Raw genomic sequence first — 19,619 nt, forward strand, 5'->3', positions numbered from 1 at the left:
GAAATTGAGTTATTTGTAGTGAGGTGGATGGACCTAGAGTCTGTCATACAGAGTGAAGTAAGTCAGAAAGAGAAAAACAAATACCGTATGCTAACACATATATGTGGAATCTAAGAAAAAAAACAAAGGTCATGAAGAACCTAGGGGTAAGATGGGAATAAAGACACAGACCTACTAGAGAATGGACTTGAGGATATGGGGAGGGGGAAGGGTAAGCTGTGACAACCTGAGAGAGTGACATGGACATACATACACTACCAAACGTAAAATAGATAGCTAGTGGGAAGTAGCCACATAGCACGGGGAGATCAGCTCGGTGGTTTGTGACCACCGAGTGGGTGGGATAGGGAGGGTGGGAGGGAAGGAGACACAAGAGGGAAGAAATATGGGAACATATGTATATGTATAACTGATTCACTTTGTTATAAAGCAGAAACTAACACACCATTGTAAAGCAATTATACTCCAATAAAGATGTTAAGGGAAAAACAAAAAAAACCTATACATGTGTTAAAGTTCAGTGACCTGTTCACCAAAAACAAAAAAAGGTCAATTTACTTTATGCTAATTTTAAAAATAAAATGTATAAAAAGCAAATGGGAATATTTAAAAAAAACTACTGGGAGCTCCCTGGTGGCACTGTGGTTAAGAATCCACCTACCAGGGCTTCCCTGGTGGCACAGTGGTTGAGAGTCCGCCTGCCAATGCAGGGGACACAGGTTCGTGCCCCGGTCCGGGAAGATCCCACATGCCACGGAGCAGCTAGGCCCGTGAGCCATGGCCGCTGAGCCTGTGCGTCCGGAGCCTATGCCCCACAACGGGAGAGGCCACAAAAGTGAGAGGCCCACCCACCGCAAAAAAGAAAAAAAAAAAAAGAATCCACCTACCAATGCAGCGGACACAGGTTCAAGCCCTGGTCTAGGAAGATCCCACATGATGCGAAGCAACTAAGCCCATGCGCCACAACTACCGAGCCTGCACTCTAGAGCCCGCAAGCCACAACTACTGAGCCCACACACCTATAGCCTGTGCTCTGCAACGAGAGGCCACCACAATTAGAAGCCTGTCCTCTGCAATAAAGAGTAGCCCCCGCTTGCTGCAACTAGAGAAAGGCCGCGTGCAGCAACGAAGATGCAACGCAGCCAAAAATAAATAAAACAAATAAATTTATTTAAAAAAAAACTACTAACAAGTGACTTTCGTTAATACATAAAGAAATCACTAACAAGTGATTTATTAATTTCATACATAGAAAGGTTTCATGTATTTATTCAATGAATATTTAACTATGGACTACTTGTCAAATACACTTTTTTGAAATATATATTAAAAAGCTGAACAGAAATTATATAACAGCAGTGAGATTTTGATATATGCACTATGTGTTATTATCTTATTAAATCCTCACAGTTAACTCTCAAAGGCACGCATTATTTATTATTCTTACTTTACCAATGCAGAAACCAAATCAGAGAAATTAAATAACTTGCCCAAAGTTGCTGAGATAATAAGTACTTGAGCTAGAAATTAAACATCAGTTTGTCTAATTCAGTGTCTGACCAAACAGTAGATGGTCAATTAATGCTGAATGAATGAATGCACATAAATGCATGCTCTATGATACAAGCTGCCTTCTGACATATTTTGTCATGTTAAATGTATGTATTCACATTTTAAAAGATAAAAGAATCTAGATGGATTAAATTAAATGGGTAATTTATTCATTAAATTCCTTTTGTAGTTAAGTTCACAGTTTTTAAAAGATCAGATTAAAATAACAGGACTATTTGTGAAACATTAACCAGTTTATTGCACTTGCAAATAGTTTTCTTCTTTTTAGTGCTACATAATCTACTTGATATAGTAATCACAATGGAATGAAGAAAAAAGAAACAAACACAGATACTGTCATTTTCCCTTTCCTTAGAAATTCTTTAATAAAAAAAATCAAAAGACCAACTCACACCAACAGAATAATTTAAAACCAGTATATAAATTTCCTTCAACTAGGTCTCCTTCCTTGACCATATACTCATACTTGGGCCATTTTGATGGTAGTATGTTTTAACACCAACCTCTCCAAAATAAAGAGATGCTGAGAATAATTGAAAAAAGATTAAAAGACCTTTAGAAAGTTTAACAGACGTAAGAAAGTTTTGATGTTATCACATAACTGTTTGAGATCAACATTTTATGTCAATTCAATTTTCAGCAATATATATTAAGTTTCCTATGATATTTAAGCGTTCTATGCTAGTCATCAGAATTATAGTTAGGTACAAGCTAGATTATGACACATACTGTTCAGAAAGGATTTAACAGCAGGACTATGACTGCTATCCTCAGAAAGGCCTACTTCTAAGGCTGCCCGTTGGCTGGTACCTGGGAACCTGGATTTGTGGAGGGGTCTCACCATTTCCCCTAACTGATGAGTTATTGTGCCTAAACTGTTTGTACAAAGTGGTTTATACTGAACACCTGCTTTCCTTGTAGGAGTCTGAAATTTTGTTATGTAACAGTCAGAGGGTGCCTACGTGACCAGCCCCTAATTAAAAACCTGAGAGCTGAGGCTTTAACAAGCTTCTCCGGTAGAAAACGTTTCATATGTGTTGTCACAACTTGTTGCTAAAGGAACTGAATATGTCCTCTGTGACTCCATTAGGAAAGGACTCTTAAACACTTGCACTTCCTCCAAACTTTGCCTAAGGCACCTTTTCCCTTTGCTGATTTTGCTTTGCATGCTGTCACTCTAAAAAATCCTACATGCTGAGCCCAGTGGGAACTCCTAGAAAATCATCAAACCTGGAGTCAGTCATGGGGCCTTCCTGACATACATACTAAAAGTTATCTGAGTAAAATGTATACTTACCATCTTACCAGGCAATGTGCTCTGGGAGGAAAGTCATTATTCATACACAGCAAATCTTGCATAGATTGTGGAATAACATCTACAGAAATATTTGATAATTAAAAAGTGAGTATGTTCATTCTAAGGCAGAATTTTATCACATGATTTAAAGAAATCATTCTATGACATGTCTTGCTAGTCCATGTAGTTTTGCGACTGCTTAACGATTTGTATCTAAGGCTAACTCTAAGCTTTGGAGGAAGACCAGTGTCTCTCTTGCTCTCTCCCTTTTCTTTAAAAAAAAAAAAAAAAAAAAAACCAGTCCATAAAAAAATATATATTGATATATATATCATTCCCATGTTTATGTTTTCCATTCTTCCAAATCATGATTCAAACAATTTCTCATTCCTTACTAGAAAACCTTGTTTTATTTGTTCTTCTTAGCCTGCCCTTGTCTTTACTTTTCTTCAAAATTATACTTAGAAGTCTGTCAACTCTATACCACCTCCCATGGCTAGCCTTTGCTCACCCCTGGCCGTCTTAAATATTCTTGTAAAACCACTACGCAGCTTCTCCTTTATAACCCATATATCTGAAAGTACATGCATTACTATACATAATAAGATACTAACATCAATGATCATTACTTACACTCGTAAATGCATAATAAATTCAAAGCATAAAGAATAATGTTTATAAAAATATTTCCTGGAACCTCCCTGGAGGTCCAGTAGTTAGGACTCCGCACTTCCACTGTGGGGAGCGCAGGTTCGATCCCTGGTCGGGGAAGATCCCGCATGCCACGCTGTGCAGCCAAAAAAAAAAAAACCAATTTCCTTTTGCTGTATAGCTATACTTGCTGAGCAAATTTGTATTTTGTTAATTTGAAAAAAAGAAAGTACAACACTAATGACTTGATGCTCTAATTAAAACAATAAGCAACTCCAATAAATAAAAGACCGGTGTTCAAATCTTCTGACCTCTGATAATCGTTTTAAACATGTATCTCCAAATTAACTGAGCTGATGGTTTGCTTGTAGCTTCTACCATTAGTTACAGCTTCAATCACGACCAAATTAAAACTGCCCAATACATATATACATGCAGCAATAATGCCTTAACTACCTTAAATCCATTCACCTTCTCTCATCATACCACAGTCTCCTTCATCTATTCATCTCAGAAACACTGATTCTAGGGGCTTCCCTGGTGGTGCAGTGGTTGAGAGTCCGCCTGCCGATGCAGGGGACACGGGTTCGTGTCCCGGTCCGGGAAGATCCCATATGCCGCAGAGCGGCTGGGCCTGTGAGCCATGGTCGCTGAGCCTGCGCGTCCGGAGCCTGTGCTCCGCAACGGGAGAGGCCACAACAGTGAGAGGCCCGCGTACCGCAAAAAAAAAAAAAAAAAACTCTCTTAAAATGGATCTTTCTCTTAAAATGATTGATAATATAAAATCAAGTTGCCTTTGCAAGTTTGTAAATTATGCCTAGCAAATAAAATATATGCCTTTTTGGGGAAGAAGCTAACTCTTAAAATTCTTTATTAAGCTGCAAATGATGTTTGCTAACTTGAATACTAATTGCAATGCTTATACAAGAGCCTGGTAAACATCAGTAATCATGAGATATGTACAGTATCTTATTAAATCCTCCCATTAACCCTCCAGGTAGTATTACTCCATTTTACAAATGAGATCAGTCAAATTTAGAAAGGTCAAGTAACTAGTAAGTGGAAAAACAGAATTTTAATCCACTTGATCTGACTCTGAAGTCTGGGGTATATCCAAAACATGACACTGACTAATCAATAACTTTTTTAAAATTCTTCAAAGCCCAGCTTAGTTACTTAATTCTCTATAACATCTTCTCTAATGTCTCTGGACTAAAAGTGATCTTTCCTATTCTGAACTCCAGTAAGACTTTGTGCTTTGGGATGGCACTTACCACTTTTTACCTCTTATTATTGTTACTTACTTATAGACCTTATCTCCCCTACTGGAATGTAAACTTTTTTCAGTTGAGCTTAGCAGAGTACCGAGCACATCTCAGGCATTCAATAAATATGTGCTGATTTAATTAATTTTAAAATAAATGATGCTGCAATTTTTCCTCTGCAAAGATCATACTCTATTTCAGATGTGAAACAACTCTGCATACGTAAAATATCTCCAGAGGATACTACTTAATTAAGAGAACTAAATTCATAATTCAAAATTATAATCACTCTTACAAGAGTTTAAAAATATGTAGTACAAACTTACCTTCTAATACTTCATCCTTTCCTTCTTTATCAGGGAATTCTTGTACAAGATAATGATGAGTGATTGAGAACTTGAAATCAGCAAATGAAATCTCATCTGATTTCTCTTCCCATGTGCCAGAAGTAAATATACCCTGTATTTAACAAAAAAAAAAAAAAGGAAAAACATCTACTTTATGGAATTCAATAGTTACCATTAGGTTTATTAACCACAGATCTTTTTTCCCTTTTTCTGCCCATTAATCTAAAAGTTCGATCCTGTATTTATCCTCCCCATAGTAAAAGGAAAAGGAAAAATATGTAAGTGAATAAACAAAGAGGAAATTATTTTATAAACTATTTATCACAGTGTTCCTTTAGAAGAAAATTCCCCTAGAATATTAACTATCAAGTGACTTACAAAATTGTAGTTTTCAAGTAATTTCTGTAAGATGAGTCTCTATATAAACTCATGAATATATAGTAAATCCCATGCCTCTTCACACACCAATAAAACCCCAACACCTTCTCTACCAACAGCAGAATCTGTGAGTAGCTTTTAACTGAAAATAGTTAAATTTCATAAATTTTAAAAATTATAAAAAAATACATGACAATAAAATATTATAAAGATCGCAAATCTAATAACATCACTACATGGTACACAGAATTACTGGATATCAGAAATTGCTTCAGAAAAAGAAAAGCAAATTTGTAAAATCAATTTAAGTCACATGAGATCTGTAGTACTTATTTGCTTAACAGGTTCTGCAAGCTTCTTTATCAACCTTTGGCATTCAAATATTTTCAATTAAACAGCAACTTCTTCATTGGAAAATATTTTAATTAAAAATTCCAAACAGCCCTCTTACTTACACAACATAACCATAAAAAAGGATTTTTGCCACAAGTCCTCTAGTCTCCCATAGCTATTCTCTCCACTGGAGAGATATTACAGATAGTCATTACAGCATAGCACCACCACTACAAGGCAGAAATACCAACTCAGCAACTTCCAAATACAGATAGCCCCAAACTAGACAGGAAAAATGTAAGGAATGATTCTCTGCATTACTGAATTTTTTTAAAGTGTTTTTCAGACTGTACCTAAGTTTTATGTGTTCCTGGCAAGGTATTTATAATTCTGAATCTTTTTATTAGGAGAATAATCACCATGTATGATACATATCAAAAACTATGCTTTTTATACACTGGGTTTCTTTAAAGTGAGGTTAACCTGTGTTAAGATACATATGGCCTGTACCAAAAGTCTCAAACTGCAGTAAGTAATAAATGATATACATAAGAGCTTGGTTTGCTAGGAAGAATGCCCACAATAAAGCAGTGAAAGCTAAAACTAAGGTGGGGGGGAGAAGTCCGGAAAGTGAGAGATAAGTCCCCTTTTCAAGCTTGCAGAAAACCTGAAATTTTTTTTTGCCATATTTTTAATTGAAATATAGTCAATTTACAATGTTATGCTAGTTTCTGATGTACAGCAAAGTGATTCAGTTATACAATCCATACTTTTTCATATTCTTTTCCTTTATGGTTTATTACAGAATATTGAATATAGTTCCTTGTGCTATACAATAGGACCTTGCTGTTTATCCATTCTATATATAACAGTTTACACATCTGCTAGTCCCAAACTCCCAGTCCTCCCCTCCCCCTTGGCAACCACAAGTCTGTTCTCTATATGTCTATGAGTCTGTTTCTGTTTCATAGGTAAGTTCATTTGTGTCATATTTTATTTTTCTTTTCTTTTTGCGGTACCCGGGCCTCTCAGTGTTGTGGCCTCTCCCGTTGCGGAGCACAGGCTCCGGACGCGCAGGCTCAGCGACCATGGCTCACAGGCCCAGCCACTCCGCGGCATGTGGGACCTTCCCGGATGGGGGCACGAACCCGTGTCCCTTGCATTGGCAGGCAAATGCTCAACCACTGTGCCACCAGGGAAGCCCTGTGTCATATTTTAGATTCCACATATAAGTGATACCATATGGTATCTGTCTTTTTCTTTCTGACTTACTTCACTTAGTGTGATAAATCTCTAGGTCCATCCATGTTGCTGCAAATGGCATTATGAAATATTCCCCTAAAATGATACAAGAAACATTATCTGACCCTAATCCTGCATTCTAGGTACAACTGTCAACCTTACTGAACGGCTATCTCAAGGTGGATTTGGTTGTATTCAATATAGAGGGCATGCAGGTTCTGTATCCAAAACAAACTTTTTAAGATAATTTAGCTTAACTGAAAAACAACACTCCAACCTCCCTCCTTCAATTCCATTATGATACAGTCACTTGACACCAAATTCCAGTATGGTGTATATTTACTACTAGAACCAGAAAGGATAACTCTAGTTCAGAATTAATCTAGTAATTCATCAAAAATAACTTCTGATGGCCCTAATTAGACAATAAAAAGAATTAAGCACACAGACTAGAAAGAAAGCTGTCTGCATTCACAGATGGCATGATTATGTACATAACATATCCAAAGGAATCTACAAAGTACCAAAACTAACAGTTTATAAAGTTGTGGAATTCAAGGTCAGTATACAAAATCATGTGAATTTTTATATACATATACTGAGCAAATGCTTGGGAAATTAATTTTTTTTAAATACCACTCTTATAACATCAAAAAAAATCAAATACCTAGGGAAAAGACTTAATGAAAGATGAGCAAGAACTCTACGTAAAATACCTCAAAGCATTACTAAAAGATATTAAAGACCTAAACAGAGATATTTCATGTACATGGACTGGAAAACACAACACCATTAAGATGTCGATTCTCCCAAATTGATCTATAACTTCAACACAATCCTAATCAAAATCCCAGCAGGCATTTTGTAAAAACTGCCAAGCTGATTCTAAAACTAACATGAAAATCCAAAGACCCTAGAATAGCTAAAATAATCTTTCATGAAAAGTATACTACCTGATTTTAAGATTTACTTTGCTACAGCAATTAAGACAGTACAGTACTGGCATAAGGACAAATAGATCAATGAAACATAACAGATAGTCCAGAAATACATTCACACTAATACTTCATTTTACAACAGAGGAGCCTCTACAATTCAGTAGGGAAAGGATGGTTTTTTCAACAAATGGTTCTGAAATAATTAGATATTCATATGGAAGAGAACACAGAATATCCTCACAACCTTAAAATAGGCAAAAACTCCTTTGACAAGACACAAAAGTCACTAACAATAAAATCAAAAACTGAGAAAATGAACTTCACTAAAATAAACATGCTCATCAAAAGACACAATTAAGAAAATGACTAGGAAAGCCACAGACTAATGGAAAAACTCAAAACACATATATCTGACAAAAGACTCACAACCAGGATGTACGAGAATAATTTTTAAAACGAAACAATCCAATATTTTTTTAATGAGCAAAATACTTGAACAGACACTTAGCAAAAGAAGGTATGAATGACTAATAAATAGTTAACTGTGATGAATCACCAGATACTACTGAATTTCAGTAGTTGACAGCGAAACGCAAATTAAAACCACAATGAGATACCACTTCACACCCAGTAAGATGACTAAAAATAAAAATCTGACAATGCCAACTGTCAGAATGTAGAGCAACTTGAAATCTCACATACTGCTAAGAGTATACAATGGTACAACCCTGTACTTTAGAAAAGTTTGGCAGTTTCTAACACAACTGAACACAAGACCTAGCAATTCTGCTCCTAAGAATATACTCAAGAAAAATCAAAGCGTATGTTCACCAAATTGTTCATAGCAGATTATTAATAAGAAAAAAAATGGAAACAATTTAAATATTTATCAATAGGAGAAAGGATAAACACACTGTGGTACAGTCATACAATTCAAAAAATGATATGTGTAACATGGATGAATTCTTAAAATATTATGTTGAGCAAAAAGTCAGACACGAATGCATAGTGTATGATTCCACTTATATGAAACTCAAGAACGGGTAGAATTAATATATAGTGAAAGAAATAAGAACTATGGTTACTTAAGAGATAGAAAAACAAGGAATCTTTCTGGGATGACGAAAATTGTTTTTTACTTTAGATGGTAGTAACATGGGTACATACATTTGTCAAAATAAACTGTAAATCTGAATTTTGTCCATTTTACTGTATGTAAACTATAACCCAACAAAGAAAAAACACCAATAGAACACCTCTTTAAAAAGAGATAAGGAGATATGGGGGAATATTAAACTTCTGTGGAAACTGTGGTAGGTAGGGAGAGGAAGATGCTTTTTTTCCAAGAGAAAAAGATAATGGCAATTATGTAAGAACAACATGCACTAAACACCATCATGTGGACCCAAAAATCCTTTCCACTCATCTTTCAACTTAATAAATTTTAGGTAATTAAGAAATATTCTCAGCCAGAACTTCGGAGGGCCAAAGACCTCAGCAAGATAAAGGTCACTCTTTTAGTTGAGCCCTTCACAATGTCAGGCCCAGACTATTTTAATAGCTTTCTACTGGTCTCCGTATCCCTACCCTAAAATCCTTCTTCCTGAAATATAAATCTGATATTGTTCTTCTGTTTAAAATACTTTAGTGGATTTCCATAACCTGTAAGTGGCTTCCAGAGATGTTTAATCAGGTATTCTATCAGTAAAAGATTTTGAGTATCCACCTCCATATATGTATATTTTTATTAACAAATTAAGCATTACTGTAGGAATATATTATGCATATGATATATAAAACAAAAACATTAAAAAGGGATATAAACATGTAATATAATTAGAAGTCATAATACAAAAATGGCTCATCACAAGCACCTCTAAGTGTGGCATTACTGGGTTGGCCAAAAGGTTCATCTGGTTTTTTCTGTAAGATGGCTCTAGTAGCACTTAGTTGTCTTTAACTTCATTTGAAACAATTTTGTTAGACTGTACGTGACAGCTATCATATAAGCATGCATTTAAGAAAAGACTTATCAAAACTGGTGAATTTTTGTGTAGCCATTTTAATACTGAAGATGAAAGAAAAAAAGCAACATTTTCGGCATATTATGCTTTATTATTTCAAGAAAGGTAAAACGCACCTGAAATGCAAAAATAAGATTTGTGCAGTGTATGGAGAAGGTGCTGTGACTGATCGAATGTGTCAAAAGTGGTTTACGAAGTTTTGTGCTGGAGATTTCTCACTGGACGATGCTCCATATTCAGGTAGACCAGTTGAAGTTGACAGCGATCAAATCAAAACATTAACTGAGAACAATCAATGTCATACAGTGCGGGAGACAGCCGACATACTCAAAATATCCAAATCAAGCACTGAAAATCATTTGCACCAGCTTGGTTATGTGAATCGCTTTGATGTTTGGGTTCCACATAAGTTAAGTGAAAAAAAACTTCTTGACTGTATTTCCGTATTCAATTCTCTACTTAAATATAACGAAAATGTTCCGTTTTTAAAATAGTGACAGGCGATGAAAAGCAGATACTGTACAATAATGTGGAATGGAAGAGATCGTGGGGAAAGTGAAATGAACCGCCACCAACCACACCAAAGGCCCGTCTTCATCCAAAGAAGGTGATGTTGTATATATGGTGGGATTGGAAGGGAGTCCTTTATTATGACCTCCTTCTAGAAAACCAAACGATTAATTCCAACAAGTATTGCTCCCAGTTAGACCAACTGAAAGCAGCACTCAACAAAGAGCATCCAGAATGAGTCAAGAGAAAACGCATAACCTTCCATCAGGATGACGCAAGACCGCATGTTTCTCTGATGACCAGGCAAAAACTGTTACAGCTTGGCTGGTTCTGATTCATCCGCTGTATTCACCAGACATTGCATCTTTGGATTTCCATTTATTTCGGTCTTTATAAAATTCTCTTAATGGAAAAAATTTCAATTCCCTGCAAGACTGTAAAAGGCACCTGGAAGAGTTCTTTGCTTAAAAGGTAAAAAGTTTTGGGAAGATGGAATTATGAAGTTGCCTGAAAAATGGAAGAAGGTAGTGGAACAAAAGGGTGAATACGTTGTTCAATAAAGTTCTTGGTGAAAATGAAGAATGTATCTTTTATTTTTACTTAAAAACCGAAGGCACTTCTTGGACTGGTAGAAACACAAACCCACCAGAGTTGGCCCCACCCCTTTGCTGGTTTATCTCCCATGGTTACCTTCCACCTACCCTGTGTTACGATCCTAACAACTTGTATTTCCTCAGAGGCGTGCTTTATCTTTGACATCTGGGCACAGACTATTTATCCTGCTCTTCTCTACTTCCTCTTAGCATACCCTTCACATATTCATTCTTCAAAACTCATCCTAAATGTTATTTCCTGTAGAAAATCTGCTTTACTTCCATGAAAGGTAATGATCCTCAATGTCTTGTTCAAATCACTAGAATGGCTTCTTATTCAAGTCACTTACTTATATATCTATTTCTCCATTAGACTGTAAAGAGCAAAGACTACAGTCTACTCTTTGCAGCCCAGAACTTAACAGTGCCTACATGCTTAATAAGTATCTTAGGAATTACCTTTATCAGTATTCACAAAGAAACCCATGTTTTCCAAATATACTGGAAATATTTCAGTAAGTACACAGAATATATAGTCTGAGGTCTAGTCTAACAACTTGAAATACCACACAACCCAGTCCCTAAAGGTATGCTCTCTGACTTGAACTGACATATGTACATCACAGTCCTCATGTTGAGTTACCCGAGAAGTTAATTTCCTCATGGTATAAATCAAACACGTGGATAAACTCACTGCCTTCCTGGATTAAAAGATTTTCTGTAACACCTAAACATAAGCCATCTTTAAGATTTATTGGTTACCAGAATCAAATTTCACATCATAAACAAGCTACCATTAAAAATATAATCTTTCATTATAAAACTAAAACTGTTTAAATTACCGTTTAACAAATTATTAAAAATGTTTTTCTTCTACTGACAAAAGCAACACATTATTGAAGAGGAAAAAAATATAGTGAAGCATAAAACCTAGTGGTTTTTTTCCATTTCTTTTTTTGAAGAGCACAGAGCTGTGGTTCTCACCCTAATTAGACTTCATAATCAACCACAAGGCTTTCAAAAACATACTGATAACTAGGCTCCAGAACAGACTAATTAAATCAGAATCTCTGAGGTTGTGTCTAAACCCTAGAATTTTTCAAAAGCTCCCCAAGTGATTCTAATGTGCAACCAGCGTAATCAAAACCTTGGTATAAAGGTAAAAATGAAAGTTTTCATGCACTGATGGAGGAAATCCTTTTGAACGTTTGCAGTATTGAAATACAAATATTAAAAAGCCATCTATCTATGTTGGGACAACTGAATATCCGCATGCAAAAAAAAAGAAGTTGGAACCTTTATCCTTACACTAGGCATGAAAACTAACTCAAAATGGATGACAGACCTAAATGGAAGAGCAAGAACTATAGACACCATCAAGAAAGTGAAAAGACAGATCACAGTACATGCTGCAACATAGCAAATGGGAAAAAATGTGTGAATTATGTATCTCATAAGGGACTTGTATCCAGAATATACAAAGAACATTTACAAATGAATAATAAAAAGATAAATAATCCAATTTAAAAATGGGCAGAAGGCTTCCCTGGTGGCACAGTGGTTGAGAGTCTGCCTGCCGATGCAGGGGACACGGGTTTGTGCCCCGGTCCAGGAAGATTCCCACATGCCGGGGAGCGGCTGGGCCCTTGAGCCATGGCCGCTGAGCCTGTGCGTCCGGAGCCTATGCTCTGCAACGGGAGAGGCCACGACAGTGAAAGGCCCACAAACCGCAAAAAATAAAATTAAATTAAATTAAAATTAAAATGGGCAGGGACTTTCCTGGTAGTCCAGTGCTTAAGACTCCAAGCTCCCACTGCAGGGGGCGCAGGTTTGATCCCTAGTCATCAACTAAGATCCCACATGCTGCCCAGTGCAGCCAAAAAAATAAAAATAAATAAATAAATCTACTTTAGAAAAAAAATGGGCAAAGGATCTGAATAGACATTTCTCTAAAGAAGATATACAAGTGGCCAATAAGAACATGAGAAAGGGACTTCCCTGGTAGCGCAGCAGTTAAGAATCCGCCTGCCAATGCAGGGGAAATGGGTTCGAGTCCTGGTCTGGGAAGATCCCACATGCTGCAGAGCAACAAAGTCCAGGCACCACAACTACTGAGCCTGTGCTCTGGAGCCCGCAAGCCACAATTACTGAGCCCACAGACTGCAACTACTGAAGCCCATGCACCTAGAGCCCGTGCTCTGGAACAAGAAAAGCCACCACAGTGAGAAGCCTGCGCACCGCAACGAAGAGTAACCCCCACTCGACGCAACTAGAGAAAGCCCATGCACAGCAACAAAGACCCAATGCAGCCAAAAGATATAAATTAATAAATTAAAATAACATGAGAAAATGTTCAACATGAACAGCCATTAGGAAACTGCAAATCAAAGCCACAGTGAGACATCACTTCATATCCACTAGGATGGCTATAATTAAAAGATAATATCAAGGGAGGAGATCAATTGGTGGAGTAGAATGCTGAGCTCACCTCCCCACAGGAACACATCACAATACAGCTACATGCGGAATTCTTATTGAAAACAAATTGGAGAATGATAGAAGGACTCTTCTTCAACCAAGGCTATGAGGAAAGATCCACACAAAGTCAGGTAGAAAGTGAGGAGAAGCAATCAGGATCTGTAGCACTAGGAGGGGACACAGAAGAGGAGACGATATCACAGGCTCAGAGATCCTCCGTGGGGAGTAAGTGGTCCAAGCCACATATTGAGCACCACCTCCCTGGGGTTCAATACCAGGAAGATGTGTCTCCTTAGCTGGTTTGAAAACTAGTGGGACTTATAGGAGGGCTATAAGAAACCGAGATTCTACTCCTGAAGAATGCACACACATGCTTGCTTACTCCCAGGAATAAGGCCTAGGAAGAAGAGTGAAACTTCCTTGGGCTCTGGCTGGTTTCCCAAAACCACACACAAACTGTGGGCACCCTGGCCCACACCAAGCACCTCTCCAGCACCTCTAGTTATTTATTTATTTATTTTATTTATTTATTTATCTTTGGCTGCACTGGGTCTTCATTGCTACATGCGGGCTTTCTCTAGTTGTGGCAAGCGGGAGCTACTCTTCGTTACGGTGCACGGGCTTCTCATTGCAGTGGCTTTTCTTGTTGCGGAGCACGGGCTCTAGGCGCATGAACTTCAGTAGTTGTAGCACACGGGCTCAGTAGTTGTGGCTTGCGGGCTCCAAAGCACTGGCTCAGTAGTTGTGGTGCACAGGCTTAGGTGCTCCGCGGCATGTGGGATCTTCCCAAACCAGGGCTCGAACACCTGTCCCTTGCATTGGCAGGTGGATTCTTAACCACTGCGCCACCGGGGAAGCCCCAGACATTTTTTAAATGTCTGTACAGATTACTTCCCTGCCCTTCAGGATAAGAACTACACCCACTGAGTGTCTACTAAGCCAAGTAATTAATGTGTAATTATGTGTGTATGTTCATGTTTGTGTGTCTGCATACATAAAATCTCCTAATGCTGTCATATAAGTTTCAACCCTATTTTATAGATAAGAAAAGGTTCAAAGATTTAAAAACCTGTCCAAGGCTACCATACCATTAAGTACTAAAGCTAGAATTTGATCCACCACAGCCTGGTTCTTTCCAGTAGAAGCTAAGGCAGATAGACATAAACACGCACATATACATATATAAATTCAATAATACATATGCGAACAAGATAAACAAGGAGAACAATATATGGGTCAGAGCTTAAGGAGATGGGTGGATAAATATCAAGTGAGTCAGAAATGGATTCATTCAGAAAAGTGGATCCCCGTTAGTTTGTAGGTAAGGTAAGGCTAATAAGAAAGAACAGATAATGGTCTGGGGCGGGACACTGGATGTCAAATTTAGGGAACAAATAGTCCAATTCAGCTGAAGTTTCCTAAAGGGAATAGAGAAAAAAAAGGTAGAGAGAGACCTGACAGTGGATGTCTACGATTATCAGTTCTAGGAGTTTCAACTTCACCCTGGGGGCAATGAAGAGCCTTTGAAGGCTTCTGTGTAGGCTTGTAACGTGATAACGGTATTAATTGAGGAGAATTCCTCTGAACACCCTGGATGGAAAGAAGAAATAGGAAAGAGCTAAGGTAGGGAAGAGGATAGGAAAAAATATTTGCAGGTTATGTATCATATAACATCTTATGGAAAAACCCGAACGAACATTTAGACCAACTCAATAAGAGATTAATATCTAGAATGTAATAAAGAACTCTTACAACTTAACATGTGCATTAAAAAGTTAGCAAAGAGACCCTCAAGATGGCAGAGGAGTAAGACATGGAGATCACCTTCCTCCCCACAAATATATCAGAAACACATCTACATGTGGAACAACTCCTACAGAACACCTACTAAACTGTGGCAGAAGACTGAGACTTCGCAAAAGGCAAGAAACTCCCCATGTACCTGGGTAGGGCAAAAGAAAAAGGAAAAAACAGAGACGAAAGAATAAGGATGGAACCTGCACCTCTGGGAGGGAGCTGTGAAGGAGGAAAAGTTTCCACACACTAGGAAGCGCCTTCACTAGCAGAGACCGAGGGTGGGCAGGGGGGAAGCTTCGGAGCCACAGAGGACAGCGCAGCAACAGGGGTGCAGAGGGCAAAGCGGAGAGATTCCTACACAGAGGATGGGTACTGACCAGCACTCACCAGCCCGAGAGGCTTGTCTGCTCACCCACCGGGACGGGCAGGGGCTGGGAGCTGAGGCTCGGGCTTCGGAGATCAGACCCCAAGGAGAGGACTGGGGTTGGCTGCATGAAAACAGCCTGAAGGGGGCTAGTGCGCCACAGCTAGCCAGGAGGGAGTCCGGGAGAAACTCTGGACATGCCTAAGAGGCAAGACACCATTGTTTCGGGGTGCAGAAGGAGAGGGAATTCAGAGCATTGCCTAAACGAGCTCCAGAGATGGGCGCGAGCCGCGGCTATCAGCACGGACACTAGACGAGCATGAGACGCTAAGGCTGCTGCTGCAGTCACCAAGAAGCTTGTGCGCAATCACAAGTCACTATCCACTCCACCCCTCCGAGGAGCCTGTGCAGCCCGCCACTACCAGGGTCCCGTGATCCAGGGACAACTTCCCCAGGAGAACACATGGGGCCTTAGGCTGTTGCAATGTCACATCGGCCTCTGCTGTCGCAGGCTCATCCTGCATTCTCTACCCCCCACATCCCCCAGGCCTCAGTGAGCCAGAGCCCCCTAATCAGCTGCTACTTTAAACCCATCCAGTCTGGGCAGGAACAGACGCCCTCAGGAGACCTACACGCAGAGCCGGGGCCAAATCCAAAGCTGAACCCCAGGAGCTGTACGAACAAAGAAAAGAAAGGGAAATCTCTCCCAGCAGCCTCAGGAGCAGCGGATTAAATCTCCACAACCAACTTGATGTACCCCACATCACTGAAGTACCTGAATAGACAAAAAAAATCATCCCAAATTGAGGCGGTGGACTCTGGGGACAACTGTAGACTTGGGGTTTGCTTTCTGCATCTAATTTATTTCTGGTTTTATGTTTATCTTAGTTTAGTATTTAGAATTTATCATCATTGGTATATTTATTGATTTGCTTGCTCTCTCTTTTTATAAGGATTATATATATATTTTTCCTTTTTGTCTTTTTGTGGGTGTAGATGTATGCTTCTTTGTGTGATTTTGCCTGTATAACTGCTTTTACCACTTGTCCTACGGTTCTGTCTGTTTTTGTTTTTTTAGTATAGTTTTTAGTACTTGTCATCACTGGTGGATTTGTTTTTTGGTTTGGTTGCTCTCTTCTTTCTTTTCTTTTCTTTTTTTTATTACTTTTTAATTTTTTGTTATTTTTAATAATATTTTTATTTTAATAACTTTTTTTTTTTTAGTTTTTTTTTCTCCCTTTTCTTCTGAGCCATGTGGCTGACAGGGTCTTGGTGCTCTGGCCGGTTGTCAGGCCTGTGCCTCTGAGGTAGGAGAGACGAGTTCAGGACATTGGTCCACCAGAGACCTCCCAGCTCCAAGTAATAACAAATGGCAAAAGCTCTCCCAGAGATCTCCATCTCAATGCTAAAACCCAGCTCCACTCAACGACCAGCAAGCTACAGTGCTGGAAACCCTATGTGAAACAACTAACAAGACAGGAACACAACCCCACCCATTAGCACAGAGGCTGCCTAAAATCATAATAAGTCCAGAGACACCCCAAAACACACCACCAGATGCTGTCCTGCCCACCAGAAAGACAAGATCCAGACTCATCAACCAGAACACAGGCACCATTCCCCTCCACCAGGAAGCCTACAAAACCCACTGAAGCAACCTTAGCCACTGGGGACAGACACCCAAAACAACATGAACTACGAACCTGCAGCCTGTGAAAAGCAGACCCCAAACACAGTAAGGTAAGCAAATTGAGAAGAGAGAGAAACACACAGCGGATGAAGGAGCAAGGTAAAAACCCACCAATTACACAAAGGAACAGGAAATAGGCAGTCTACCTGAAAAACAATTCAGAGTAATGATAGTAAAGATGACCCAAAATCTTGTAAATACAACAGAGAAAATACAAGAAACACTGAACAAGGACCTAAAAGAACTAAAGAGCAAACAAATAATGATGAACACCACAATAAATGAATTTGAAAAATCTCTAGAAGGAATCAATAGAGAATAAAAGAGGCAGAAGAATGGATAAGGGACCTGGAAGATAAAACAGTGGAAATAACTACCACAGAGCAGATTTAAAAAAAAACAATGAAAAGAATTGAGGAGAGTCTCAGAGACCTCTGGGACATTAAACGAACCAACATTCAAATTATAGGGGTCCCAGAAGAAGAAGAAAGAAAGAGACTGAGAAAATATTGGGAAAAATTATAGTTCAAAACTTCCCTAACATGGGAAAGGAAATAGTCAATCAATACCAGGAAGGGCAGAGAGTCCCGTACAGGATAAAACCTAGGAAAAACACACCAAGACACATATTAAGCAAACTATCAAAAATTAAATACAGAGAAAAAATTAAATACAGAGAAAAAATATTAAAAGCAGCAAGGGAAAAACAACAAATAAGACACAAGGGAATCCCCATAAGGTTAAGAGCTGATCTTTCAGCAGAAACTCTGCAAGCCAGAAGGGACTGGCAGGACATATTTAAAGTGATGAAAGAGAAAAACCTACAACCAACAACCAAGATTACACTACCCAGCAACAATCTCTTTCAGATTCGAGGGAGAAATTAAAACCTTTACAGACAAGCAAAGCTGAGAGAGTTCAGCACCACCAAACCAGCTTTACAACAAATGGAACTTCTCTAGGCAGGAAACACAAGAGAAGGAAAAGACCTACAATAACAAACCCAAAACATTATGAAAATGGTAACAGAAACATACATATTGATAACTACCTTAAATGTAAATGGATTAAATGCTCTAACCAAAAGAAACAGACTGGCTGAATGGATACAAAAACAGAACCCATATATGCTGTCTACAAGAGACCCACTTCAGACCTAGGGACACATACAGACTGAAAGTGAGGGGATGGAAAAAGGTATTCCATGCAAATGGAAACCAAAAGAAAGCTAGAGCAGCAATTCTCATATCAGACAAAATAGACTTTAAAATAAAGATTATTACAAAAGACAAAGAAAGATACTACATAATGCTCAAGGTATCAATACAAGAAGATATAACAATTGTAAATATTTAGGCACGCAACATACAAGCACCCCAATACATAAGGCAAATGTTAACAGCCATAAAAGGGGAAATCGACAGTAACACAATCATAGTAGGGGACTTTAACATCCCACTTTCACCAATGGACAGATCATCCAAAATGAAAATAAATAAGGAAACACAAGGTTTAAATGATACATTAAACAAGATGGACTTAATTGATATTTATAGGACATTCCATCCAAAAACAACAGAATACATCTCAAGTGCTAATGGAACATTCTCCAGGACAGATCATGTCTTGGGTCACAAATCAAGCCTTGGGTAAATTTAAGAAAACTGAAATCATATCAAGTATCTTTTCTGACCACACCAAACATCATTAAAACTAAAAGCCGGTTCTTTGAGAAGATAAACAAAATTGATAAACCATTAGCCAGACTCATCAAGAAAAAAAGGGAGAAGACTCAAATCCACACAATTAGAAATGAAAAAGGAGAAGTAACAACTGACACTGCAGAAATACAAAGGATCATGAGAGACCACTACAAGCAACTGTATGCCAATAAAATGGACAACCTGGAAGAAAGGGACACATTCTTAGAAAAGCACAACCTTCTGAGACAGAACAAGGAAGGAATAGAAAACATAAACAGACCAATCACAAGCACTGAAATTGAAACTGTGATTTAAATTTTCCAACAAAAGCCCAGGACCAGATGGCTTCACAGGTGAATTCTATCAAACACTTACAGAAGAGCTAACACCTATCCTTCTCAAATTCTTCCAAAATATAGCAGAGGGAGGAACACTCC

The 19,619-nt window shown here is 38.4% G+C and overlaps 1 protein-coding gene across 2 annotated transcripts in view; it reads right to left on the reverse strand.

Annotated features, from left to right (window-relative positions):
- Window positions 1–19,619, reverse strand: part of RAB3GAP1 (RAB3 GTPase activating protein catalytic subunit 1) — a 119,220-nt gene that overhangs the window by 75,494 nt on the left and 24,107 nt on the right. The window contains exons 4-5 of one of the 2 annotated variants that reach the window (XM_024764103.1): window positions 5,112–5,244; window positions 2,870–2,948 (exon numbers count right to left, since the gene is read on the reverse strand). In XM_024764103.1, coding sequence (XP_024619871.1) covers window positions 2,870–2,948; window positions 5,112–5,244 — 212 coding nt within the window. Of the gene's footprint in view, window positions 1–2,869; window positions 2,951–5,111; window positions 5,245–19,619 lie in introns of those variants that run through there. The other variant, XM_024764104.1, reaches the window with a different exon arrangement.

Source organism: Neophocaena asiaeorientalis, unplaced genomic scaffold (genome assembly GCF_003031525.2).
Source record: "Neophocaena asiaeorientalis asiaeorientalis breed wild unplaced genomic scaffold, Neophocaena_asiaeorientalis_V1.1 scaffold102, whole genome shotgun sequence".
In the NCBI taxonomy this organism is placed as follows: Eukaryota; Metazoa; Chordata; class Mammalia; order Artiodactyla; family Phocoenidae; genus Neophocaena; species Neophocaena asiaeorientalis.